Source organism: Epinephelus fuscoguttatus, linkage group LG24, assembly GCF_011397635.1.
Source record: "Epinephelus fuscoguttatus linkage group LG24, E.fuscoguttatus.final_Chr_v1".
Lineage (NCBI taxonomy): Eukaryota > Metazoa > Chordata > Actinopteri > Perciformes > Serranidae > Epinephelus > Epinephelus fuscoguttatus.
Window position 1 is genome coordinate 19723082 of NC_064775.1, and position 26932 is coordinate 19750013.

The window sequence follows — 26932 nt, forward strand, 5'->3', positions numbered from 1 at the left end:
CACTTTGTAACATCTGTTTTGAAAAATTACAATCTGAATATTATTATTGTTGTTATTATTATTATTACTATTAATGTATTATTTAATTATCTGTTTATTTGTTTATTATTACACCATGATGATTTGATTTTATTGGATGTTTTTGTCGCTTTGCTCCATTTTGGATTTTCTTTCTGAAAATATGTATTCTGGATTCTGATCCTGGTTGATATGGCTTGTTGTGACCTTATGGTGTCCTGCAAGCCCATGTGAGCTGGGCCAAACTGTTTGCATGACACAATAATTAAAATGAATAAATAATAATAATAATAATAATAATAATAATAATACAATGAAATAAGATAAAATAGATAATTCATTAATTCGCACATAATATGTATTTTAAGGCATTTTTATACTAACATTACATTTACCTTTTATTTAATTGATTTTTAACATTACATGTATAAAAATCATTTTAAATTAATTTTTGGTTGCAGTAACAGTCGCCGTCCACTGGGAGGCAGTATTGCCCCTCTGAAGCTGCTGACTCTGCACTAGAAGAAATTCCACCAAACCCGGAAGCGTTCCAGTATCGGCCGTGACTGCTGTTCATTCAGGCTGCTGCGGTCTAAACCCCTTACCGATAAGATATCCGTTCATACCGGGCGCCTAATATATTAACTTGTAGATAGATTAAAGGAGAGCAAGCATGGCTGGTCGGCTACCGGCTTGTGTTGTTGACTGTGGCACGGGGTAAGTGACAAAAACAGAATGCTAGTTAGCGTTAGCCACATAAGCGGCTGTCAAACTTCCAGCTAACGCCCCGTTTATGTTTAGCTGAATGTGCTAATGATACTCAACCACGCCTGTTTACTCGTTTATTCTTATGTTGTCTTTAAAGGTAAGGTTAATGCTGCAAATTAGCAGCCAAAGCACCCGGCTCCTTTATTTGAAATGCTTTTATTAATATTACTGCTTTATCATTGCAATTAGCAGCTGCTAGGTACCGAAGCTAATGTTACTTCCTGGACAATCTTCATAGCAGAACGCCCATTATCTCAGATTAATTTGGGTGTTACTAAATACATCTACCTGTTTATAGTTTCCAACACACACTTTAAACAAAATGAAACAACAATAACTCAATGTTTATCTTTGTTTTGTTCATTTTAGGTACACAAAGCTTGGTTATGCAGGAAATACAGAACCACAGTTCATCATACCTTCATGTAAGTAAATCAAAAAATGCCCCATACACAAAACATATGTTTTATATGTCGAGTATATAAATGTATGAAATAAATAATGTAATATCTATATAGATGTGTAATGCAATTATTCGGAGGTTATGAAACTTTTAAACATTGAAATTAGGTATTAAGGTTTTAAGGTTTTAGTTTTTGATGTTTTAAGCTATATTTTTATTTCTAAGTTTACAAAACAAAATCCAAAATTTAAGGAGGAAAATTCTTTTATGATTTGCCACAAGATGACAGTTTGAGGTCAACTTCCTTTTAACACAGCGTAGTGGGATAGACACCAGCTTAGCAAATCGCCATGAGATTTTCCTTACTGAAGAGTAAGGTTGGTGACTTATTATAAACGTATTGACTCATTGAAAACAACTACAGTGAAGCAAAAAGTAATCAAAAGTCAAAGATTTCTGTATGTACAGTTACATGCAGGTTTAATAGCATTAGCAAAAGAAAAGGAAGGCAAGGTTTAACGGTTTCCCTGAAGAGGAAGAAGCTTTGTTTTGTAATGGAAACTGTGTGACACTGAGCATGAATTCAACATATTTCACCTTTTGCAACTTTGTGAAGTGGAGTTTTCTCACTCAACTACATGAAAAGCCTGAAAAGTCACGACTGCAGCCTGAGGCTGATACGGCCTTCTGTCTGACAACCTGCATCTGCCCGCTATAATATGCAACACATTTTTATTCTGTATACATATCAGGAGGCCCCTGCTCCGTCTCTCTTTCAGTGAAGGGATGCTTGGTAGGGATGGGTGATATAACCCTAAAATAATATCACAATTTTTTTGGATACCGGAAGTGACACTAACCAAAACAACATGTGCAGCCTAAACAAATAAGAATAAACAACACAGGCTAAATACACATTCTGACTCATACACCAAGAAAAATCTAGAAGAAGGTCATCCTTATTCTTTAGGTTAATGGTATGTAATGCATGATGCCATATTTACCTCCAGGTATCGCAATCAAAGAATCAGCCAAGGTCGGAGACCAAGCTCAGCGCAGGATGATGAAGGGTGTAGATGACCTGGACTTCTTCATTGGGGATGAAGCCATTGACAAACCATCATATGCAACAAAGGTAGACAGGAGAACTGATCCAGATGGATCTTTGTGTTGTAAAGCACTATGATTTAGGCTTCAAGAAGAGACTGACATTTTCTCCCCCTCATACCAGTGGCCCATCCGTCACGGGATAGTGGAGGACTGGGACCTGATGGAGAGATTTATGGAGCAGATCATCTTCAAGTATCTGCGGGCAGAACCTGAAGATCATTACTTTCTTTTGGTAAGATCAGAGCCGTATGCGTTATCAAGAGTTACAGATCAGATGCATGTGTGATCCTCCATGTGTTTTTTGTGACTGTCTGTAAAAAAAAAAACAAAAAAAAAAAAAAAACAGGAAAAGCAGTTTTTTTTGTAGCATAATGGAAATTTCTTTTAGCTGCATTTCTTGACCTTTTTTTAGAAAAACAAACTTGAGAATAGTGGCTTAAAATCATTATATATTCTCCAGACAGAGCCTCCCCTCAACACACCAGAAAACAGAGAGTATACGGCAGAGATCATGTTTGAGTCGTTCAACGTCCCAGGTCTCTACATTGCTGTTCAGGTACGTTTCCAAAACATTCCAGCACCCAAAATTAACACTTGAATTAAACAAAAATGTTTTTTTTTTTTTGTTTTTTTTTATGTCTTAGCTTTAAGTCCCACATTAACAAGGTGAGAAAAACATTATTTGACCACCTCAGAAACATAGCTAAACTACTACCATTTCTAAATGAAAAAGATAACGAGAAATTGATTGATTCACTTCTGTAACATGCTTTTTACTGGCCTACCGAAAAACACCACTGAGAGACTTCAGCTGATTCAAAACTCTGCAGCTCGGGTATTAACCAGAATCGAGAGGAGAAAGCACATCAGGCCAGTCTTAGCTGCTCTGCACTGACTTCCTGTTACATTTAGAATTGGTTTTAAGCTCTTCCTCCCTGTATATAAAGCCCTACATGGTGTAGGACCGAGCTACATCGCCAACTCCCTTGTTAACTATGTGCCTCCAAGAACACTGCGATCACCTGCTGCTGGTTTACTGGAGGTTGCTGGCAACAGCCTGAAGAAGATCAGGGATGCAGTGTTTGGCAACACGCCCAAAAGCTATGGCACATATCTTGTCTGAAACGCTTTCTTTTTACCCTTCATGCTGCTGCAACTCGATTTATAGTTTTACAACTCTTTGATTTTATGAGTCAGTTCTGTTTCATATCCATTATGTCTATTTTCACATGAAGCACTTTGTGCTGCATTTCTTGTATGAAAGGTGCTATAGAAATGAAGTTTTTTATTATTATTATTACTATTATTATTATTTTAAAGTCTATCAGCCATACAGGCAAGTAGAGAAACCTTTTTGGGCAGGTTTGAAACCAGACTTGTGGGCTGATAAAAGATAAAATTAGACTCCTTCACTCAAAGCGTAATGTGATTCAGAGGTTCAGTGGGGAAATGCCAATTTTCACTTCTTCTTTTTAAGTATCACAGTTGCAGTTTTTAAATTTTCCACTTGGTTTAGATCCTGCACAATGTCGTCATTCAGTATTTATAAAATCTAGAGCATGAATAATGTGTAATTGTTGCCATGCTGATAACCGAGGCCTTAAATTATACTCATTAAATTTTAAGTGTCCTCACGAGCTTGCTCTTCAGGACAGTGTTATTGTTAAGTATTTCTTTGTATTAAAATTTGATTTTGTGCATCAGGCTGTCCTGGCGCTGGCTGCCTCCTGGACATCCCGACAGGTGGGAGAGCGGACGCTGACAGGAACTGTGATCGACAGCGGAGATGGTGTCACACACGTCATCCCAGTGGTGAGTGGCGCTTATTTGGGATTTTGCTCCTTCCTTGTTCTCAACCTGGAGCTCATGATCGTGTGTGTTCCAGGCTGAAGGCTACGTCATCGGTAGCTGCATTAAGCACATCCCCATTGCTGGTCGAGACATCACGTACTTCACCCAACAGCTGCTTAGGGAACGAGAGGTGGGGATTCCTCCGGAGCAGTCGCTGGAGACAGCTAAAGCTGTAAAGGTTAGTGCTCTTCTCTGCGTTTGAACGTCTTTCGAAAGCTCCTTAATTGCTAATATTTATCAACCCTGCAGGTATGTGATGTTTTCCAGGAGAGTGATAAAACAGGAGGAACTTGTTACTTTGCCAGGTGTTGCTCATTGTTTGTTTTAAACTCTTAAAGTGATACTCCTCCCAAAATTTTCTTAGGATCAGATACAGTGGAAAAAGGTGTCACATTAAACCCTCATTTGGTGCAGCTTTATGTAAAGGATCAAATATCAAACAGAGGTTGTGCTGTGGTCAGTTTAAGGACATTCTGTTCGGTCATTTTCAGTAATGCTCTGTTTCTCCACTGAAACCTGCAAAAAAACAAAAAACAAACTCATAACAGGAAGTGATACTCCCAACAGATGATAGTGGTTGTGTTAGTGCAGTGTTGTCCCTGCTGTGCATTTCTGAGCATGGCCACTAGAGGTCAGTGCAGCTACAAAAGCATAAACCCTAGTTCATTAATTACATTAAGACAGTAATTATTTGTATAATATGTTTCCTGACATTTGATGTTTAAATATTTAAATGAGGTACCATCTCATTAAATATGCACTAAGTTTCATACATTTCCAGAACAAAACACTGAACATTGGACAAAGCCAGGTTCAAAATGCTTGTTTCATTATTTTTAGCTTTGTAGCTTCTTGATGAGAGGTGGAACGTCTTCAAGAAACGCAAGCAAGACCAGTTGCCTACAATATAGCTCTTAGGGGATTACCATGGCCTGGATGACTGAGAATTCTCACTGACACAATGTGCTAGAATGTGTTAAGAAGCTGGAATCTAAGAATTTTGACTTTTGTTTTATTAAAAAAAACAAACTCAAACCAATTAATCAATTTTCAGATTACTTAGTGAATTTAATAGTTGACAACTAACTGATCAGTCGTGTTAACTGTTATAGGAGCAAAATAGACCAGTGCATGAAGAAACTGTTCTAACCCGCAGTGTCTCCCCTCAAATAGACAGATGTTCTTCTCAAGGTGAAAGAGTCACAACATATTAATCCAAAAGTGTTATATTAAATCTTGTTTGGTTGGTTTTTTTTTGGCCTTGCTCCATTCCTACAACAGTGTGAGCACTTTCCTCTAAAAGTTGTACTGTTGTGTGTTTTTAGGAGCGGTTTAGCTACGTCTGCCCTGACCTTGTTAAGGAGTTCAATAAGTACGACACAGACGGCTCCAAGTGGATCAAACAGTACACGGGCATCAACTCCGTCACCAAGAAGGAGTTCACCATTGATGTTGGCTACGAACGCTTCCTAGGGCCTGAGATCTTCTTCCACCCTGAGGTATAATCCATAGTTTTTAGAGACACATTGCTTCTGCTGCTGATGAGAGATGATGTCGCCTAAAATGTCAGCTTGTCAGAGTGAAAAATGGGATTTTTACCATGCAGAATTTCCAGCTATGCAAATCTATTTTCTAGACTATCTCTTAAATTGAGCCCTTTTAATGTTTGTTGCTTTCCATATTTCCAGTTTGCCAACCCAGACTTTACCCAGCCAATCTCAGAGGTGGTGGACGAGGTTATCCAAAACTGCCCCATTGATGTCAGACGTCCTCTGTACAAGGTACTGAGCATGTCTCTACAGCTGCTACAGTGAGTGTAACTGTCAGTCTGTGTGCCTGTTTTTTTATTGGCGTCTTCCTCCTCTTTGTGTGGCAGAACATTGTGCTCTCCGGAGGCTCCACCATGTTCAGGGACTTTGGCAGACGCCTGCAGAGGGACCTCAAGAGAACTGTGGACGCACGACTGAAAATGAGTGAGGAGCTGAGTGGCGGCAAGTTGAAGGTGAGGAGACAGGAAAGAAAGATTTTTAAAAACTTGGGGAAACGCATTAAAAGTAAAAAAACAGAAGAGGCATTTCAACGATACAAAAGTTTTCCCTTTTCCTCAGAAAGGTTTACAGGGAGTGGTTTTGTGTTTTTAATATCGACTAAGTTATCCCCTGTTTTTTTCCAGCCTAAGCCCATCGATGTGCAAGTCATCACTCATCACATGCAGAGGTACGCTGTCTGGTTTGGCGGATCAATGCTGGCGTCTACTGTGAGTATCAAAACAATATTTTCAGCTTCTCTAACAACACATAATCATTCCTCCTGCTGCTTTGTGTGTATATGTTTCTGATGTCAGACAAATAATTGAAAATAGAAACTTGTGAATGTTCCTTTGTTGAGAGTTTTCACTTGAACAAAACGGATCAGAAATGAACAGCAAAAAGCATTAGTTTCTCCACATGCACCAGACTTTGGTAAACTTTTGTCAGGTTTTGTTTTTAACTTTATATAAAGACAAGGTGTCACCATGCCACACTGCAAAAACTGCTCAGGAATGACCTGAGGAATGTGACAAAGAGTTCAATGCGTCAGACTGGCTTCTAAATCCCCCTATCCCAGTCTGATTGATGATCTTTTGGATGTGCTGGTGCCCCAGCTCGCATCCCACAGGACTGAAAGGACCTGCCGCCACTGCCCTGGTGCCAGACACCACAGGACACCCCTCAGAGGTCCTGTGTCTATGCCTTGACAGGTCAGACCTGATGGGCCTAACTTTTGGCCACACTGAGTCAAGCCATGCCGCTTGTTCTCAAGCGGGTAGCACTGATGTCTCACTTCTTCCCCTCAAACAAGCTGTGTGTTTTGCGAGAACCTACTCACCTCTGTCTACAGTAGACCGGAGAGAAAGGCGTCTTTAAAAAACTCTGTGTTCAGCTCTCAGTACTTTTGTAGCAACTTAATCTCTGTGGTTTGGAGTTTAGTTTCTCTTCTGCGTCCTATTTTTACTTTAGATATCTGCTTTATTTTACTGTTTCATGTTCGCTATCAGCTGTATTAGAAGTTGTGTGAAGTTGCTGCTTGAAAACTCATTTTTTTATTTTTTTAATTTGCTGCTTCACAATAAAAGTTTTTACATAACAAATAACAAGGGACTTTTAGTGGGAAAAATTGATAGAAAATGAAATGTGTTATTACTCAATTACTGTAACTTTGTTAGCTTTTACTTAAACAAAAGCAAGTCTAGTAATACAGCAGGGAGGAAGAGTGAAAGCAGAAACAGCCACAGTGAGATGTTGATCAAGAGCTGCAGACAACAGGCTCTTACTGCACCTCTGCAAACAGTTCACCTCCAACAGGTAAACTTCTTTTACCTGCCCTGCTGTGGAAAAACACATGCAGCAAAAATGACAGGTAGCCCTGTTGTACCAAATTAATAAAGGTAGCCTGATGAATGTATCCAAATATAAGAGTAGAGTAGTAGTAAGTAATTATTTTTTTCTAAAAATGTCCTCAAGTAAGAGCAAAAAGACGCTGCATTAAAAAAAGTACAGGTGCAACGTACTCAGAAAGTTCCATAAGTCCATGTAACAGAGTAAATGTAACCACCCTCCTCTTAAAATGACACTAACCACAACCATTTCTGTTTTGGCAGCCTGAGTTTTACCAAGTTTGCCACACCAAGAAAGACTACGAGGAGATCGGGCCGAGCATCTGCCGCCACAACCCTGTATTCGGGGTCATGTCTTAGGTGTCAGAGGAGCGCATTCCAGCGGAGGCCGAGGGAAACAGAGGAAGCGCCGCAGAAGACCTCACATGCTGTGGAAGTCCAACAAGCCTTTGCACGAATGCTCCAACGGGCCTGTTCATTCGGATCGAGCGACAGTGGACCAAACAAAACTGCCAAAACGGCGGCAATCTCCTCACAAATTAAGAGGAAAGAGGTGACTCAGCCCAAAGGATCCTCAAATAAAATGTTTACTGCAAGTAGGTTAATAATAGGTGATAAATCTTTAATTTCTGCGTGCCTCGTATATGTACTTATAATATCCTCACAGGGTTGTAATATGTAATTAATCAACATGAGTCCTGTATAAATGCACTTCTCTGTGTATATGGGTTGGGTTCTTGCTATATGTTATATACTCTAAAAAAAGAGGGTTTCAGGACATGCTTAGCTAGATAATTTTCCACCGTCATCATCGATTAAAACACCTTTTTGTCATCAAATGGGTGCAAACATAAAAAAATACCAAACAATCACCAGACTTTCTGACCATTCCTAGTTTTCTTTCCTGTGTCTCTTCTTTTGAAAATGTCCCTCAGTACCTGGAAGATATTTATTTGAATTTGGATTAAAACAATTCAGGCATTTAAAACACATCATTAATCTGTTCAAATAATTTTCTCCAGGTTTTACTGAAGTCTTCTTTTCTCCTGCAGCTTTTTTTTTTATTCGTATTAATCATCTCTTGATCAACCTGTCTTGACAAAAAAAAAAGGAAAAAAAAAGTCTTATTAATATATGAACATGCAGTTTGAATGACTGTTGTTGGACCGTCACTGTTGCCTAGATCTCAGTTATACTGGATAGCCTTGTACTGTACCAAATCTGGATTTCAATGCTGGCATTCCAATAAATGCCAAGGAGATATTTCTACATGTGTGATTTCTGTTTTTTTTAAGAATTGCATGATTGACACCATTGCCTTTTCTTTGTGTCTATTTTCAACATAACGCCGCTATATTTGTGTGAGTGTAAACCCCCTGTAACTGTATCCCTTCACACTGACCAACCCATGATGCAAGAGTTTATTTTCATTGAACCACTTGATGCACACCAGTGGTCAGTGTGGCGAGGGACGCTCTACCCAGAGGCTTGTTTTGTTTCTTGCAGCATTAGACACATGGATATAGCAGCCACTTAGTAACTAAGACGTCATTATTTTAACATGAAATGCTGTAGACAGCAAAGACAGGGTGAAACGTGGCCAAAAAAAGGGGAATGCTAATAGAGGAAAGTCTGGATCGAAGGACCAACAGACTGAGACATGTCTCCTGCTGAGAGGCTTAAGGTGCTCCTCTTCTTAGCGTTGTTCTTTGGAGCTATAGGATTTCTGTTCACGCTGCTCTCCTGTGGGACGGAGTACTGGCTGCTGGCCACTGAGTCCTGCAGCCAGCCAGAGGTCGGCTATGGAGGAAGAGGTCTGAGAGAGGGGAAGAGCAGCACCAAGGTATTAAAATGAACAGTGACAGAAATACAGGTCTATTTGTATAGATCCTTTAAGACGCGGAGGGTATTTAAATTAACGCATATGAACAATTAGGGATTCAACAGTCCAGTCGCCAGAAGACGATGTTGGCATTATATGTTTCTGCAAACCACAGATACGTTTCATATCGTTTCAAAAGTGCCATAATGTATGAGCCAACACCAAGGCAAAATGCCTGCCAAACAAACTCAGTCCTCTTTAAAGTGCACCAAAAAGTGGACCAACAGAAAAGCAATTCAGTTCTTTTTGTGTTCACATTGTCAGTTCATTTGAAAGAGGGGACAGTTCTCTGGTCAGCTTCATCTCTGATGGGGCCTCAGTCCTCTTTCTGTTGACACTGTAGCCTATATATAATTGATATTGACATAATTGGAAGAAAACCTTAGCGTTTCTGTTTGCTGTAGACTATTGCCATTTGATGTATTCTACATTCCACATCTGGAGACTGTATCCGCCATGGACCAAACTACTCCTCGGAAACTTGAGTCTGATGAGTCTGGGTTTCTGCTGCAACATTCAGATGGTAGGGTCAGAATTCCGAACAGTAACCAACATCCCTGTGCAGTACACCTTTAACCGAAAAAAAGTTTTCAGCGTATCTGCTACATAATAGCATAACAAATACTTATTTTTTACCCGGACTTAAGGTAAAACACCAGAGTACTTCTTCACTGCATCTGCCTTGCTTTTTATATGTGCATATTTTGGCATTTCCTAGAAGTCCACGAGTTACATACAGTTACTGTGACTATAAAAGACTTTCACCTTTTTCACAAGAGGTGTAAAGCTCAGGGGTCTCATTTATAAAACAGTGCGTAGGATCCATACCAAAAATGTACGTTGGGACAAAACCTGAAAACGGCATGTGCCAAACAATATTAGACAATTTCTACAATCAGGCTTCCACCTCACCATCTGCGTCGCCAATTTCCCTATCTCTAAAATGTTCGGAAGCATGGGTCAAAGTTTCTCCCATCAAATCTGTTTTTATAGATCACAACCTTTGCGTGGGAAGTGGTGTACGCCTCTTTCAGGCCTCGCTTTTTGTGTACACAATGTTTATAAATGAGACAGTTTCATGTGGGGACTATTCTCTTTCTACTGAACCACACTCGCCAACTGTATCACCACGCAGAATAAAATGTGCATTTAAATGTATGAAAGTCGAGTAAATTCTCGAATATCCAGCTGGCTGCAGTTCTCCGTCTTCACTTTACGCCATCAATCAAACACTGTGTATTTACAGAAAGCTGACAGCCACACATTCTCTGCAATCTGCTGTTGTAGTTGTGCAGCAGACTGTGGACGCTCCGACACCTGTTGAGTCTGGCTTTAATGTGCTGGGATATTTACATGCTTGTGTTTAGCATTATTTAGCAACTCCAGACTGTCTGCAGTCACATCATCATTATATTTATCACAAAAAAATATTACTAACACATTTGTTTTTCTGATTCTTCAGGCCATAGGCGGTGTGAGGATCTTCCATGAGGGTCTGTTTTGGCGGTGCTCTTTCACAGCTGTTTCAGATGAACACACTATATGGGACCTTTGGATCTGTAAGAACCCTCACTCTGCAGTTGTGTCCGACAAATTTGGCAGCAGCATCTTAACTTCCTTTTTCCCTTCAGCAAATCAGCCACCATCAAAAGTCTGCCATACTGCTTTCCTCTTCCCGTTTCCTGTTTATGAGCCGATGCAATCAAGGGGGGAGCCACATGGTTTTCCCGCAAATCCATATGAACATCACTCTGCCATTGGTTAGCATTATTTTCTCCTATAAAAATATGTTTACATGACTGCATTGTAATCTTTTATTATTTATGAGGCCTTATTTTTGTTGTCTCTCAGTTTTTAGGACCTTCTGGAGCATCTTCCTCGTCACAGGTTTGGCTGCTGTCATCATCGGTGGATTTGTTGTCATCTGTGCTGGCCCACTGACCAATCACAGGCTCTTTAAAGTGGGCGGGGCCCTTCTGTTTTGTGGCGGTAAGAATAAACCAGCCCAGTCGTTTCATATGTATCATAACGTTTCTGAAGCAACGTAGCATCTGAGCTGACTGACACTGGGAGGTGGAGGGGATGAGGGATGGCGTGTTACCTGGGCGATGCACCTGTCAAGCTGCAGACCACCTTTCAAGACCAACAAACAAAAACAATAAAAGTGCTTGTATTTCAGCAAGTCATTGCTGTGTTTCTTGCAGCTTTTTAGGCTCCAAATGTGGCTGTTTTGTAGCAACATGTCACTGTTTCTCCTGCCACGGTAGTGCCACAAAAAGCAGTTATTTTTTACAAATCAATCAATCAATCAATCAATTTTATTTATAAAGCCCAATATCACAAATCACAATTTGCCTCACAGGGCTTTAGAGCATACGACATCCCTCTGTCCTTAAGACCCTCACAGCGGATAAGGAAAAACTCCCCAAAAAAAACCCTTTAACGGGGAAAAAAAATGGTAGAAACCTCAGGAAGAGCAACTGAGGAGGGATCCCTCTTCCAGGACGGACAGACGTGCAATAGATGTCGTACAGAACAGATCAGAGAGAGAGAGAGAGAGAGAGAGATGCAGGTAATGACAGTAGCTTACAACAACATTAATGAAAGTAATAATATTATAGTTATAGTTCTGGTTACTGCGGTACAATATGTTGAAAGTATGTATTAATATCTGGCAGTATACATGTGTGACAATAATCATATGTGTATAATAACAGAAGAAGTATGACTAATGACTAATGATGGCAGCAGCAGCAGGAGGCATCTGGCAGGACCACGGCAGCAGCACAACCACACACGTCACGCTGTCCAGGCACCGCTGCGGTATGAGTTAATCTGAGAGACAGTGGAGCACAAAGGCTCCGGAGAAGAAGCCGAGTTAGTGACATCCAGACAAAGACATCACTATGTTTCCTGTCTGGATAGTGGCACAGAAATCAAGTCTTTTTTAGACACATATAACCATGTTTCCTGCTGGGATAGTGCCATGAAAAGCAGTTGTGTTTTTACTGAGTCATCGCTGCGTCTCCAACTTGAATAGTGCAACAAAAGTGGTTGTTTCGTTCTTGATGTGCCAGACCTGACATTGACATCATACCGGACAGGATGTGAGTGTGTCTGTGACTTCCTGTACAGACTGAAGGCTGCTGGAAACTGTCAGGAAACTGTCCAATTTGACAGCAGCTTTTTGTCACCGCCTCCTGCTGCAGCTGCCCGATCTCGTCCACTTTCCAAGCGAGACGCAGTTCATCTTGAACGAGGTTAATGCTATGTTTCCTACCAGGCTAGTGCAACCAACAGCCGTTGTTATTTACTGAGACATCACTGCGTTTCCTGCCAGGATAGTGCCATGAAAAGCAGTTGTTTTTTTACAGAGACAAGTGCTGCGTTTCCTTCTGCCCCCCAAACCAGGTATTTTAATCCAAAACAGGCTCTTTTCCTAACCATAACCAAGTGTTTTTTTGTGCCTGAATATAACCACAGTGCTGTTGAAATGTGAAGTGTCAACATTCTCGCTACATAATAAGGTGCAAGTGTATCATATCCATGGCTGACAGAAATGTACAATGCCATTATTGTTTTCTGGGAACTCAGTTACAACAAAACAGCAAAAGAATACCTTGAGCAGCTTCAGCTACAGTGGAAGCAGAACTAGATATTTTAAAACAATGGGTTAGCACTAATAAGCTATCATTGAATGTAGATAAAACTAAATAGATAATATTTGGACATCAGAAAACTATAACCAAGTACAAATTATGATCAGTAATACTGAAATAGAAAGAGTTATATGTGAACAAATATTTGGGATTACTTACTGGGTGGAGGTTTGGGGAAAAATGATCACATATCTGATTTACTTGCTTCAGACGAGAGCCATCAGAATCATAAACAGAGCTGATTATTGCTAACCTACAAATAAACTATTCATAAATTCACAGGCGCTCAAATTTAGTGAACTAGATCTTATAATAGCATCACTGATGTACAAATCATACAATAGTATGTTACCAGACTGTATCCAGAGGTTGTTTCTAATAAGGGAATGGTCTAGAAACAGAAATGAAAGTGTGAAATAAACATAACAGATTTAAAATAAAAAAAAAATTCAAACACATGATGATTAACAAATATGAAACTAAAGTACAAACACCAGAGTGTATGTGAAACGTGTTTGGGATATTTGGAGAGACAATAGGCCTGTATCTTACTATATAATGACGAAAACTCTGTCTGTGGGTGTGTGTGTGTGTGTGTCTGTTCCACGTTTTTCTCCTCACTGACTTTGTCAATCCATGTGAAATTTGGCACAGTGGTAGAGGGTCATGGGAGGATGCGAATGAAGCAATATTACATCAATTGGCCAAAGAGGGGCGCTGTAGCAACTTATTGAATTTGCAAACTTTGAATAGGCATATCTCATGCCCCGTATGTCTTAAAGACCTGAAACTTTGCACAGAGATGCCTCTCCTCATGAGGAACACATTTGCCTCAAGAACCCATAACTTCCGGTTACATAGATTTTCCGCTATTTTGATTTTTTTTTTTTTGAAAAACTCTTAAAATCGATCTCTTCCTAGGAAGTTTGAGCGATCTGCATGGAACTCGGTGAACATAATCTAGGGACCAATATCTAAAGTTCCCTCTTGGCAAAAGTTGGAAAACTTACTAAAACTGAGCTTCTATAAGGCAATGAATATTGCGGAGGGCGTGGCTCATCACATAAAGGTGTATAACATCTCAAGGGTTTCACCCATCACGCAACTTTGTAGGCATATGACCACACATAATCTGAGGGGACCCCTCCATTATTGACCCCATCAAACAAAATGGGGGTGCTAGAGAGCTAATTTCTTATCTAGGCCCAACCGCCATATGGATTTTTACTAAACTTGGTAGATATGTAGAACAGGACACCTCAAGGTGACTGTAGAAATGTAACTCTAATTGGCAACTGGGTGGCGCTATAACAACAGAAAAATGCTTAAAAATGGCTAAAATGCAACCAATTACTGTGGCTCCCCCTGTGGCCGAATGTTTTGTTGTTGTTTTTCTAATATTTGGTATGACATGGTATGGTATGCTGTACTCAATGGGTATGGTCTAGTACTGTATATATGCTTTGTTTCTCTCAGTTTCTTATTGCTCTATACATTTTAAAGGAAGCTGACAAAAATAATTAATGTTAAAAGTGTAAGTGAAGTTTTTATTTTCAAAGTCTGCAGTCTGGCAGAGTCCTCTCGTCAGGTGTCATTGCTCACAGCTGAGCCTAATAGTTTGCTCAAGCTCAGATGTGTCTGAAAGGAGACACATCAATCTTCCCCTCTGTATCAAGTTTTCTGAATAGGAAATATAAATTACTTGTGTGGGAAGATTTGAGCGCTTTTGAGATGCAGCTGATGAACAGAAATGAAAGTAGAAAATGACATGTTACATGTGGTAGATCTTTTTAGTGTGATTATGTGCATGGCTAAGTCTGGTGAATAGCATATGGAACTTGTTATTTTTAAGTACATTTTTGGGATAAGTTTGAGCGCATTTACATGCACACTAATAAACCGATCATTATCTGATTTCTGGAGTTACCTGATTATTCAAGTGGTCATGTAAACAGCATAATCCGATAGGCTTTATCAGATAAAAGCCATTATCTGATAATGAGAAATCAGATAAACACATCTAGCTTTTTCCCTTTTTGTGTATTTTGAGCTACTAAGGCTACTGTAGTAGTGTGAGCCTCAAGTTATTCTGGGTAATGCAGATTTGTCTTTTAATTCTCATTTAAAGCAAACCTCACGGACTGCATTTTTTCATCTGCGTAATATTGCGAAAATTAGGCCTATCCTGACCCGAAAAGATGCAGAAAAATTGGTCCACGCTTTTGTTACCTCAAGGCTGGATTACTGTAACTCTCTATTATCAGGTAGCTCTAGTAAGTCCTTAAAAACTCTCCAGCTAATTCAGAATGCAGCAGCACGTGTACTCACAGGAACTAAGAAACGCGATCATATCTCTCCTGTTTTAGCTTCTCTGCACTGGCTCCCTGAAAAATCCAGAATTGAATTTAAAATCCTACTGTTAACTTATAAAGCTCTAAATGGTCAAGCTCCATCATATCTTAGAGAGCTCATAGTGCCATATTATCCCACCAGAACACTGCGCTCTGAGAACGCAGGGTTACTCGTGGTCCCTAAAGTCTCCAAAAGTAGATCAGGAGCCAGAGCCTTTAGCTATCAGGCTCCTCTCCTGTGGAATCATCTTCCTGTTACGGTCCGGGAGGCAGACACCGTCTCCACATTTAAGACTAGACTTAAGACTTTCCTCTTTGATAAAGCTTATAGTTAGGGCTGGCTCAGGCTTGTCCTGTACCAGCCCTTAGTTAGGCTGACTTAGGCCTAGTCTGCCGGAGGACCCCTCTATAATACACCGGGCCCCTTCTCTCCGTCTCTCTCTCTCTCTCTCTCTCTCTCTCTCGTATCCTATTACTGCATCTAGCTAACCCGGCCATTCTGGATGTCACTAACTCGGCTTCTTCTCCGGAGCCTTTGTGCTCCACTGTCTCTCAGATTAACTCATATCACAGCGGTGCCTGGACAGCGTGACGTGTGTGGTTGTGCTGCTGCCGTGGTCCCGCCAGATGCCTCCTGCTGCTGCTGCCATCATTAGTCATTAGTCATACTTCTTCTGTTATTATACACATATGATTATTGTCACACATGTATACTGCCAGATATTAATACATACTTTCAACATATTGTACCGCAGTAACCAGAACTATAACTATAATATTATTACTTTCATTAATGTTGTTGTAAGCTACTGTCATTACCTGCATCTCTCTCTCTCTCTCTCTCTCTCTCTCTCTCTCTGTCATATGGATTACTGTTAATTTATTATGCTGATCTGTTCTGTACGACATCTATTGCACGTCTGTCCGTCCTGGAAGAGGGATCCCTCCTCAGTTGCTCTTCCTGAGGTTTCTACCATTTTTTTTCCCCGTTAAAGGGTTTTTTTTGGGGAGTTTTTCCTTATCCGCTGTGAGGGTCTTAAGGACAGAGGGATGTCGTATGCTGTAAAGCCCCGTGAGGCAAATTGTGATTTGTGATATTGGGCTCTATAAATAAAATTGATTGATTGATAATGTAGTAACCGTTGTTGTGCTACTGGAAACAATGAGAAGCAGCTGTGTACGTTCGGTGTAAGGAGGAATAAACAGTTAACAAGTCATCTGCTGAGTCCACATTATTATGTGAAAAGAATACTCCGACGATTTGGGAGTTATGCCCTTTCTCTATCATTTTCATATTGAGACAGCGGTTAGCATGGCACTTGTAGGGGGTCAGTGCATCTTGCGCGGAGGGATACACCGGTGAGCAACAGCTGCTCTGGGACAGGTACGCTAGGTCACTCGGTAAAAGCAAACATATCATCCTCCTGATGATATATCTCCCCAACGATGGTAGCACCGAGGGAGTGGAGGATTCAGCCTCTCTTCTCGCCTGCTCAGCATGCAACACATGGAGTTCCTCATCTGTATGCTCTGGCTCAAACAGGTATGGCTCTGGATCTGTGTCTGCTACAAGAAACTCTTCAAAATCGCATTTAAAGTCGTCCATTGCAGCTACTAAAATCCGGAGATATCGCTAGGCTAAATAAACAGCTGAGTTTTGTTTACAAGCTACGTCTGTGCCTGCTCACTGGTGTATCCCTCCGTGGATCACAGCGCAGGACGTACTGACCCCCTATAAGCGCAATGCTAAACGCTGAGACCCAGCCACTGGACGTACAGACACAAAAAAGATATCGATCATGTTGTCTCAACATGAAAATGATAGAGAAAGAGCATAACTCCCAAATCGTCGGAGTATTCTTTTATGTAAAGATACACAGTGAAGACATAACATAATCCTAACACAGCAAAGCTGTTACCTGCAGCCTTCGCTTGCAAAGCTAACGCTACTAACATTAGGTCAGTCCAAGTAATTAGTGGAAACATGCTAACATGCTAACGTTACACACAAATTAGTAGTAAAGTAAGACCTGTTCATAAATGTTCTGGTGCAGCTCTGAATTTCTTATAAACTGAGGACAACTGCCTGCTGTATATTTGTGTTCATGGTCACAGTCACAGATAATTTTACATGATGCTCCTTCGTTATCCACCATGACATCAAAAGTACAACCAAGTCTTCATAGATACATCTCTGGTAAAACTGTTAGGTGTTATGTGTTCAGCGATGCCCGTTGCGTACTGCTTACTCGAAGAAAACTGTAAACACGGCTCCTTCTTCTGTGGTTTAATCGCTGCGGCTGCTGCGGGCGAGCAGAATCGCTTCTGCCTCGGGTGCCTATTCTGGTTTGCTGACTTCCGCTGTGTGTCCGACCCGAGCGAGGCTATGCTAAATAGCCATATAGAGAAAGGCTTTTTTGTCGCTGTTGGGTTCAAATAAATATGTGGATCTTCAAGGGGGGTGATACGAACTAGGGACAGTTTTATTAATGGTAAAAAGTTCTGCACAGCTGCTTTAAATTTTTAAACTTTTATTTTATCTTACTTACACGTTATGCACTTTGTGTGACAAGTTTATATACAACACACTTGTATATTGCACTTTGCAGTACTTTTACTCTGAATCTACCCAAAGTATGTAAAATTGGCTCCACATTGATAAACTACACATTAGAATGCTTTCACATGTATTTGTTAATGATAAAAACAAACAGTACTGTAAGAATATAAGCTGTCAGCATGATGACTTTATTTTGCAAATATATGACTTGCGTACTTTTCGAGGTTTTTCAAGGATATGAGTACCTACTGTAACAGGAAGTTTGAGTTTTATGTCATGTACTTGGGGAGAAATCCAGTTGAAGGACTGAATCTTGTAAACCAGGTTTTTTTGATTATCAGATTATTGAAGTGCACGTAAACGCATCGAATCGGCTTATTACCATTACCTGATTATTCCCAGTTATCTGATTATTGTGCGCATGTAAATGTGCTCAATGAGCAGGCAGAGACCTACTGTACAAAATATGGGTTAAAAACACTTTTAGTGTAAGAGCTGCATCCATAAATGTCTCATAAAGGTCAACAAAGGCTGTTGTCACCGGTGATGAATCGATTTGAACACAAAAGTCATCACAGCAAACATTCTGTGGCACAGCTGCTGGTCAATTCACTGTATCTACTTGCTCTTAATGTGTCATGGACTGAAGAAATCAATAGGTTAGAAGAAGAAATACGACCTAAAGTGTTGCAAGCATTTGTGGTCACATGATCCACGGCCAAAAAATCTTACAATAACACATGGCATGCAGAGATAATGGAAATGAGGAGTCCTCAGGAGACTCTGCAGCAGCTTTCAGCCAAGAGTTCAGATTCTCATCAGACTTTCTTAACCCAAAATATTTTATTATTCAAATGAAAAAAGCTAAATTACTACCCACTTTTCCATGTATAAATCCTCTCAAATAGTTTTTATCTCATTTTGACAGTGTAACAGTATCATACTTTGCAATAGCTTGTTTGCAACTCTTCACCGAGGCTAAATTCTTGTCCTTCTTCTTTTAAAGGCTGCACAATTTAGACTCAGTCTTGTGCATCATTTTTTACTCATTTCCCCAAAATTAACCTCACATTTTTGGGGATCTCAACAAGAATTTAAATTTATATTTTAAAATAAAGTTATGTTTGATGTTGAAGAGCGTTTTCTGCATGTCAGCAGATTTAAAGCACAATATTTGTATTTTTTTTTTTTTTCAGAGAAGAGTGAGGCAAATCCAAAGTGACCAAATATGGTTCTTAATTGTGTGTGGAAATGCAGTTATGACAGCCATGATGGCTTTATGATGATGATTTTATACCTAATATTTATAATTCTGATTTTTATCTAGTCATTTTTTTAACTTTTATTTAACTTTTTTATTTTATAACTGTATCTATCTATCTATCTATCTATCTATCTATATATATATATATAACTTTTGAGCTATTTTTTATGTTTTCCCTTCAAATAATTTAACACATATTTACTTTTGCACATCCAGATTAATATTTTTGTAAAACTGGCACAAAACTGGCCTGCATTCAGCCCATTAAAAAAAAAAAAAAAAGTAAAGTAGCAAAGCATTAATTTAAACAGAAAAGGTGGTGCATTGAAAACCCTTTGGTGCACAGGCGCACTGCCTTTTAATACGGCAGAGTTTAATTCACTTCAGTTCAAAGAGGCTTTATTGTCATGGAAAATGCATGTTTAAAGCAAATGTGAAATTAAAACAAAAATTGTATGTACAGTTACTAAAGATCTGACACACCCACCAAATGACAGAAAATGTACCTCAAAGCCAGCTGTGCACTGTTTCAAACCATTTCTCACAATTTCAAGGAAACATGTCGTTCAACCTGGAAAATGTAGCAAAATTGTGCTGCCATTTTCAGACTGAACATGCCTCTGTGGAGCTTTCTTATTCTGGAACACATATATTGTAGATATTTGTTATGTTATAGTACCTTTTAAAAGTGCCTTTGTCATATTTTTATTGTAATTTCTCCTTGCTGTATTTATATTCTTAAGTGCTGCAGTACTTTGCCTTATTTTTATTTCCTCTTAATATTTTCAGAAAACCACTGGTAGCTGCTACGTTTTTACGAGATTTATTACAAATTGTAAAGTCCTCACTCACCACTGTATGCTTTACTCCAGGGCTGGTTGGCCATCTTTGATCTTTTATATTATGTAAAAAAATATAAACAGAAAATATATATATTTATATTCATAAAGCCATACTGGGTAAACATCCATCGTACATTTGTGCTTTGATTGAACAGAGATCTGATTGTACCTACAGTATGAGATCTCAAGACTTAGTTTTGCTGTTTATAGTTTATAGTTTAGGACAGAAAGATAAAGAATACATAAAATAATACAGGTGATAACAAAGTATGTTTGATTGCAACAACAAAAAAACAGCAATAATAGTATCCATTTAAAAGCAGAAAATGTGAGTATGTGATGTGTAAGTCGATGTTAGTGTCATAAGGCATGCGTGTGTGTGTGTGTGCATGTGCATGAGAGGGCTAATAGTTATACTGTGTTGACCCTTGAGCAGTTGTAAAAATGCATTACAATGAGTAAAACAAATGAAAACATGGACAATAATACAAGAGGAGGAAAATTACAAAACAGCAGTTAATTTTTTTTTTTCGGGCATCTTATGTAACACTTTATTGAGATACAGGTTTTTACCAGGTGGAAAAATATCATTCCATATTTTAGTTCCCCTAAATCTAATTGAAAAGTGACCTTTACAAGTCAGAAATTTAGGAAGATGAAGATCTGATGAGTTAAGTAAGTCCAGTTGTTTTAGTTTAGCTGTAAAATAAGTTGTGAACTGCTCAGGAATATTCCCTTCACTGAAAAGTATTTTGTAAATAAGAACACATACTCAAAAAATAAAAATGTCATAAAAAGTGAGAATCTGAAGTCTCTGAAATAAAGCAGCAGATGACATGTGTAACTCTGATCAGGTTGCAATCCTGACAAAACATTTCTGGAGGACCAACATTTTATGTAGAGTAGTTGGAAAAGTATTTTGCTTAAACTATATTACAATTGTACAATTGTCTCTTCGTAGTGCTCAGACTGAGCTGGGAAAAAAAAACTTTTATGTTCTCTGCTCCTCTCACTTGGAATAACCTTTGAAAAGATTTGAAATTGAGTTGAAAAGTGAATTGGTCTCTGACTGATTTTAAAGCTCTCATAAGGATGAATGAATGGGTTGGTTCTTGTCATTGTGCGTAGGTGTTCCAATATTTCTACATGAAACTGCATATAATTTATGTTTTTTTTATTGTGTGGTTGTTTGGCTGTAACTTTTTGGATGCTGCTGTCTGGGTAAATATGGGTAAAGTGAAGTGAAGTGAAGTGAAGAGAAGTGACGTGACGTGATGTGACGTGATTTAAAGTAAAGTGAAGTAGGCTAAAGTGAAGTGAAGTGAAGTGAAGTAAGTGGAGTGGAGTGGAGTGAAAAAAATTAAAAAACCTATTGGTAACAAATCGTATTCTGATTCTTTTTCTTAAAACAGGAAAAGTTACACTTAAATGCTAAAAAGAAGTCATAAATTTTGATTGTGCTTGATTTGCTTGATGATTGTGCTCATTAGGTCACATCACCTACTCAAAGCTGGGCAACATTTTAAAAACCTTCAGTTCGACTGTGCACTTTTGTTGGTTCTGTGTGTGTGGACAATCAGGGCTCTAGTTTCCCGGCGCAGCGCAGGTGGTGCAGGGTGGCGAACCCCGTGCAGAGCTAGTTTCGAGCAGCGCAACCCCAGGCGCGCTCAGTTTGGTAGTTTGGCAGACCGAGGTGCGCTGAGATGGATGTGGAGCAGGGGGAGCGCAGCCGGTGTAAGCTGAAGTTTGGCTGACCGGCAGACAGTGCGCACACATCACCAAAACCTCACAGGCAGGTTTCCAGAATATCAGGCACATTAACAATGCAATAAAAAGCCACAAAAACCACGATTCAATGCAACTATCTGCAATCAGCACATAAATGTATCTCTATATTGACTGTCCCGTCACATCTGATGTCAGATCAAAGGGGATTGGCACCGTTTGGCACGTTTGGCACGCGTAATGGAAACCCAACCTGATTTGATTAACACAGCTGCAAACTAATGAGTTCACATCCCTCTCAGCCAACCACAAACAGCCACAGCATCAGATAGGGAGTATATATTCAGCATCTGTCATCTTAGAAAAGTCAAAAGAAAAGAAACAGAGTGAGACTGCGAGAGAGAAAGAGAAAGCACGCGCACGCACAAGAGAAACGCAACATTGATTTACAATTGTGGTGACCTCCTCCCAGGCTACCTTTGCATCATCAGCCCGTGGAGGTCTGCTCGCAGCTCCGTATATTCAGACACTGTGAGCTTGGACCTTAACATAATTTCCTCCTGGGAGGAGTTTGGCTGTCTGACGCTGCTGCTCTCCTCTGCAATGGCGAATTGAGTAAACTCTCATTACGCCTTTGCGCGGCGCATTTAAGGGCGAGGAGAGGGGCTCATTTGATTGGTGTGATGTGTGTAAAACCCACTCCACGCCTTATCTCCTCCCTCTTTCCGACTTGCGCCGGTAGGAGGGACGGAGGTGGGAAGGAGGAGTAGCTGCACCAGGCGCAGGGTGTGCCAAACTTACAAAATCTGCCTGGCCACACCCAGCTGGCGAAGCGCAGGTGCACTGCGCCCCCGCCGCGCCTGGTCTGCAAAACTAGAGCCCTCAGTCTCTTCCTGTTTGTGTGCGTGAGGTGGTTCTGAGTGTGTTTTCGCTCCTATTTTTCTACATCAGGTTTAAAAGTCTCTTTGGTTTCATTAATGTGTTGCACAGGGAGGTGGTTGCTTTCAGTGCCCCTGTTGAAACTCTTGGCTGAGCCTTTTCCTCTGAGCTTTCCTTTCACTCAGGATCTCAGTTTGGAGATTGGGGAAGGGTGGGTAGATTTCCCAGAGTTTATACACCACAAGAGTGAAATTTTTCAACAAGGAGACCAAAGTTGACAGTAATCATTTTGGAACACATCACCATCAACCACATCCATAATCGATATCCTTGGTCTCAGCAGATCCAGACAGCTGCTGTGTCCCGGCTGCCAAACCATTAGAATGTGATCGCTGTCTCCCATCATAAATCACATGTATTGCTTAATACCCACACAGAGAAAACATTATTTGTGAGCCAACATTTGCCTCAAATTATACTCTGTGTAAGGGATGTTGCAAAATAAGCCCAGACGGATTAAGTCAAGGTCCAGGTGTGGGTTGTTAGGGCATTTACAGCTTCTGCAAAGATGGAGGTGAAGACTGACGTCCAACCACAGAGAAGTTTTGAGCACTGGAAATAAATTAGAGTCAGCCTGAACAGCACCAGCATTTTCATCTTGTGTACATCTTTCATAGTAGTACGGTGAATTTCTACATTTTTATCAAGTAAATAAACAGCAAAAGAAAGAAGTCCACTTCTGCAATAAGATGACAACAAAAAGATTGAAAAAGACTGGTTTGACAGGTGGATAAAAGCTTAAAATGTGCAGAATATTTAACAAAAAACAGCAAAATGACTTGCAGTAAGCTTGAATTTTAGCAATTACAGTGAGAACCTTTCTCTCTGTCTGTCAGGTCTGTGTCTGCTGGCAGTGGTGGTGATGTATGTGATGTGGATCCAGGTCTTGGACACTCTGGAGCAGTTTGCTCTTCATCAGAGAGTCTCCACTTGCCCCTCGTTTCACCTCAGTGTCCAGCACGGTCCATCTTTCCTTCTGGCTACGGTCGCTGTCTTCTTCTGTCTGCTGGCTGGCGTGCTCTTCATCCTGATTGGTCGGAGCATTCAGGGGATACAGATGGATAAAAGAGGCAAAATTCCTGATCTTCCAACATCTGATGTTTTACCTGTGACTCCCTCCGTAAATACAGAGGATTCAGTTTAAACAAGTGCCATGATGGGAATTATATGAGGCCACTAAAAAATGTACTGTAATGTAAATGTACTGATAAAAATGTACATGTTGTCCTAACTTGAGGTTTAGTCGGGCAGCATAAGTAGAAAAAACAGTGTTTTATATATTATGCGTGTGTAGAGTATGTAAAAGGAGTTTAGAGGAACTTGTTCTTTATTTGAATATTTCATTTTATGCAACTACTTTTCTACAGAACTGCATTTCATTTCATTGCATGTCAACCAGCTACAACATTGAAAGTTCATCAATAACAGTATTCCAATAGATGACATTCATAATGTGAACTTTATTACTTTTAATAAATTTAATCTTCCTTGTATTCTTCCTTTTGCTCATCTTTCTCTTCTTCTTACCATGGAATCTGCCTTTCCATGCATGAAAATAAACCAAACTTTGCACACAGGTCCAGTCCTATGCCAGAGTTCCTCGACTAAATTTTGGGGCTGATAGTCTTGGTTGTGGCGCTACAGCAACTGTCAGAAGATTAAAAGTGAGTGCAACTTTCACCATCAGTGTAGCTCCAATTGAGCCAGAAGATACTCTAACCTGCAGGAATTATTAAGTCCATCACACTGTTTTTCTCAAAAAATGCAAAACTATTTAAACCTAACTGCTCCCACATTTTTTTCTCAATTGACACCAAACTTGTGCATCAAAAACTTTTAGTGTGAACGGCTACTGCGAATTAAATAAATCTACAATGTGCATGAAAAAAGACATGACATGACATTCTCATGCTATGGTAGTGTGGTACATTTGAGAATTGACCTATGGCTAAGCCCCACCCTCAAACGTGATTAGCCAGTCACAGTGCGTATAGCCATTCCCACACACTCAGACATTCTCTGCATGGATGTCCATTGAAATGCATTACAGAAAGTCAGTTTTGTTTGGTTTTATGAGCTTTTTCTGAGATTTGAAGTTTAAAAATGGTCAAACGGTGTGTATGGGGTACATGCAACTCCGACACAAGGTATCCTGAGAGGCTGGGTGACGGGGTGTATTTTTTACACTTTAAACCACATCTCCACCGAGAAAAGTGTCTCCTTTGGATAAAGTTGTGCGGTAGACCACAACATCAACTCAACGTGAATAAGATTAACAATCTGTTTTAAGGTAAGTCAACATTGTGTTTGGGGCAAAATATTGTCACTTTGCTGGAAAGAAATATAATGTTATCTTTAACATCTCTAGCTAACGTTAGCTAAAGTTAGACAAACGTTAGCTCCTAGCTGCGTTGTTCATCATGTCACCTTGTTTGCTGGGAGTTTATTTAGCCTATTTTGTTCTAGTTTTGTACTTTGGTGATCGTTAGGGTTGGGATCCAGATCCGGTTCTTTTTTGGAAGTGGGTCCAAAGTTCTGGTTCCGCAAACGGTTCCACCACATTTGGAGTAATGGTTCCTGCAAACGGTTCCTAGATTGTCAAAAAAAAACCAAACATCACATGCATTTCCATTAGAGTGCGGCACGGGCCACATATTTCTGTCTGAACCTGACCGAGCCCAACATTATTTAATTATTAAAGCACTGAGTTTTTGTCACACAGTTGTTATGGTTACAGGCTATTTAACAGGCCAGGCGTGCGCTGTGGGTGCTCGGCGGAGAGGGAGACCTCCGTGTTTGAGATGGGTGCGGGCGGCGGGATGTCCGAGGCTTCCAGCAAGGGGAGCAGTAGAAACAAACAGCCAATGTGTGTGCCCAAGCATGAATGCATTTAAGTATTTTTTATGACATTGCTGTGGTTAATTTGAAGTAATAGTGTTACTGTAGAAATCAGAGAATCACTTTTTGTTACATATCCTCAGGGAGATGATACAAGCTCTAAATCTGAAATACACACCACACACATGTATTTTCATCTAATTGTACTGTGCAAGTTAGAATAAAGTTTTTGTATTTGTATGATTGCATTTGTGTTTATTATATACTTGTTTTTAGTATAGCAAGTATAATGAATATAATGTAGGAATCGGTAAGAGGAATCGGTAAGCAATCAGACCGTTAAGAAGGAATCGGTAAGGAATCAGAATCGTTAAAATCCTAAAGAGTCCCAACCCTAGTGATCGTACATCATTGTTAGCTGTTGTCCATAGGGCTCTAGTTAAGCTAACGTTAACTTCTGGAGCTTAGCTTCATTAACTTACCTGTAATCGCAGAGATAACAGAGGTTGGCAAACGTTATGCTGATTGATGCAGTGTAAATACTGTAGCACCAAACTAACGGAGAGACACTCTTGGTAAAGATGGTAAAAAGGCCGTTATCCTTTTCTCATATTCTGAGCCAAAAACCTTAACTTCATGGCGCTTTGATGCACCAAAATTTGATTGTTATGTCTCCAAAAATCATCAATTGCCTCCTGCGAAATGCCGTGTAATGTGACACCTGCCATAGCGCCGGTCACTGAATGTTGATATTTTGTCCGAGTGAATGGAGGGGGGTGGGGCTTAGCCATAGGTCAATTGTATCTCATAAACTGAATTTTTGACAATATTTTGAATTCTCTCCTCATGAACGTTATTGCAATCAGTGGAAATGGGGGCATCTTGAAACATGAAACATCACTTAGAGAGCAATCAATGTTTGTCAAAATAAAGTGCAGACATCTTCATGATGTCTAAATAAATTCTCAGAATTAATAATTAATTCCTTTTTTTTTTTGGTTTAGTTTAACAACACTTTGAAATCTGCCTTTACATGCAACTCAGGTGATTGTCTAATGCTGCGTTCCAGGCAAGTTTCTGAGCCCCTAAGTTACCACTTCAAGTCACAACTCACGACTTGATAGCATTCCAGGCAAGTCACGCCAAACTGTCAAACCAACATGGCAGACTGCGCAGGGTATATGTTTATTTATGATCACTTCTATCGCCAAAGGTGCCGGTTCCTTGCCCATTTGAGCGAAACGGAGGAGGAAAAACGCACATAAAGGTCACAAATGCTATTATACTTTTTATTTTACGTTATCTGTGTGTTTGGAAACATATTTTGTATTGACTTATTCTCACAC

At 39.9% G+C, this 26932-nt stretch overlaps 2 protein-coding genes across 3 annotated transcripts; both read left to right on the top strand.

Annotated features, from left to right (window-relative positions):
• The first annotated feature begins 551 nt into the window (after positions 1–551).
• Positions 552–8797, top strand: LOC125884994 (actin-related protein 3). Its single transcript, XM_049570345.1, has 12 exons — positions 552–735; positions 1156–1211; positions 2200–2324; positions 2421–2531; positions 2760–2855; positions 4004–4111; positions 4185–4328; positions 5476–5649; positions 5839–5931; positions 6027–6152; positions 6324–6407; positions 7791–8797. The coding sequence occupies exons 1-12, from the start codon at positions 692–694 to the stop codon at positions 7884–7886; spliced, it is 1257 nt and encodes a 418-aa protein (XP_049426302.1). The 5' UTR covers positions 552–691; the 3' UTR covers positions 7887–8797.
• A 184-nt stretch (positions 8798–8981) lies between these two features.
• Positions 8982–24241, top strand: LOC125885010 (transmembrane protein 182-like). Of its 2 annotated transcripts, XM_049570371.1 has the most exons (5): positions 8982–9369; positions 10871–10967; positions 11040–11168; positions 11260–11397; positions 23585–24241. In XM_049570371.1, exons 1-5 carry the CDS (start codon positions 9187–9189, stop codon positions 23890–23892), a joined length of 855 nt encoding a protein of 284 aa, XP_049426328.1. In that variant the 5' UTR covers positions 8982–9186; the 3' UTR covers positions 23893–24241. The 2 variants fall into 2 exon arrangements, with proteins under 2 accessions (XP_049426328.1, XP_049426327.1); XM_049570370.1 differs by having other exon boundaries at positions 10871–11168.
• The last annotated feature ends 2691 nt before the right edge of the window (positions 24242–26932 follow it).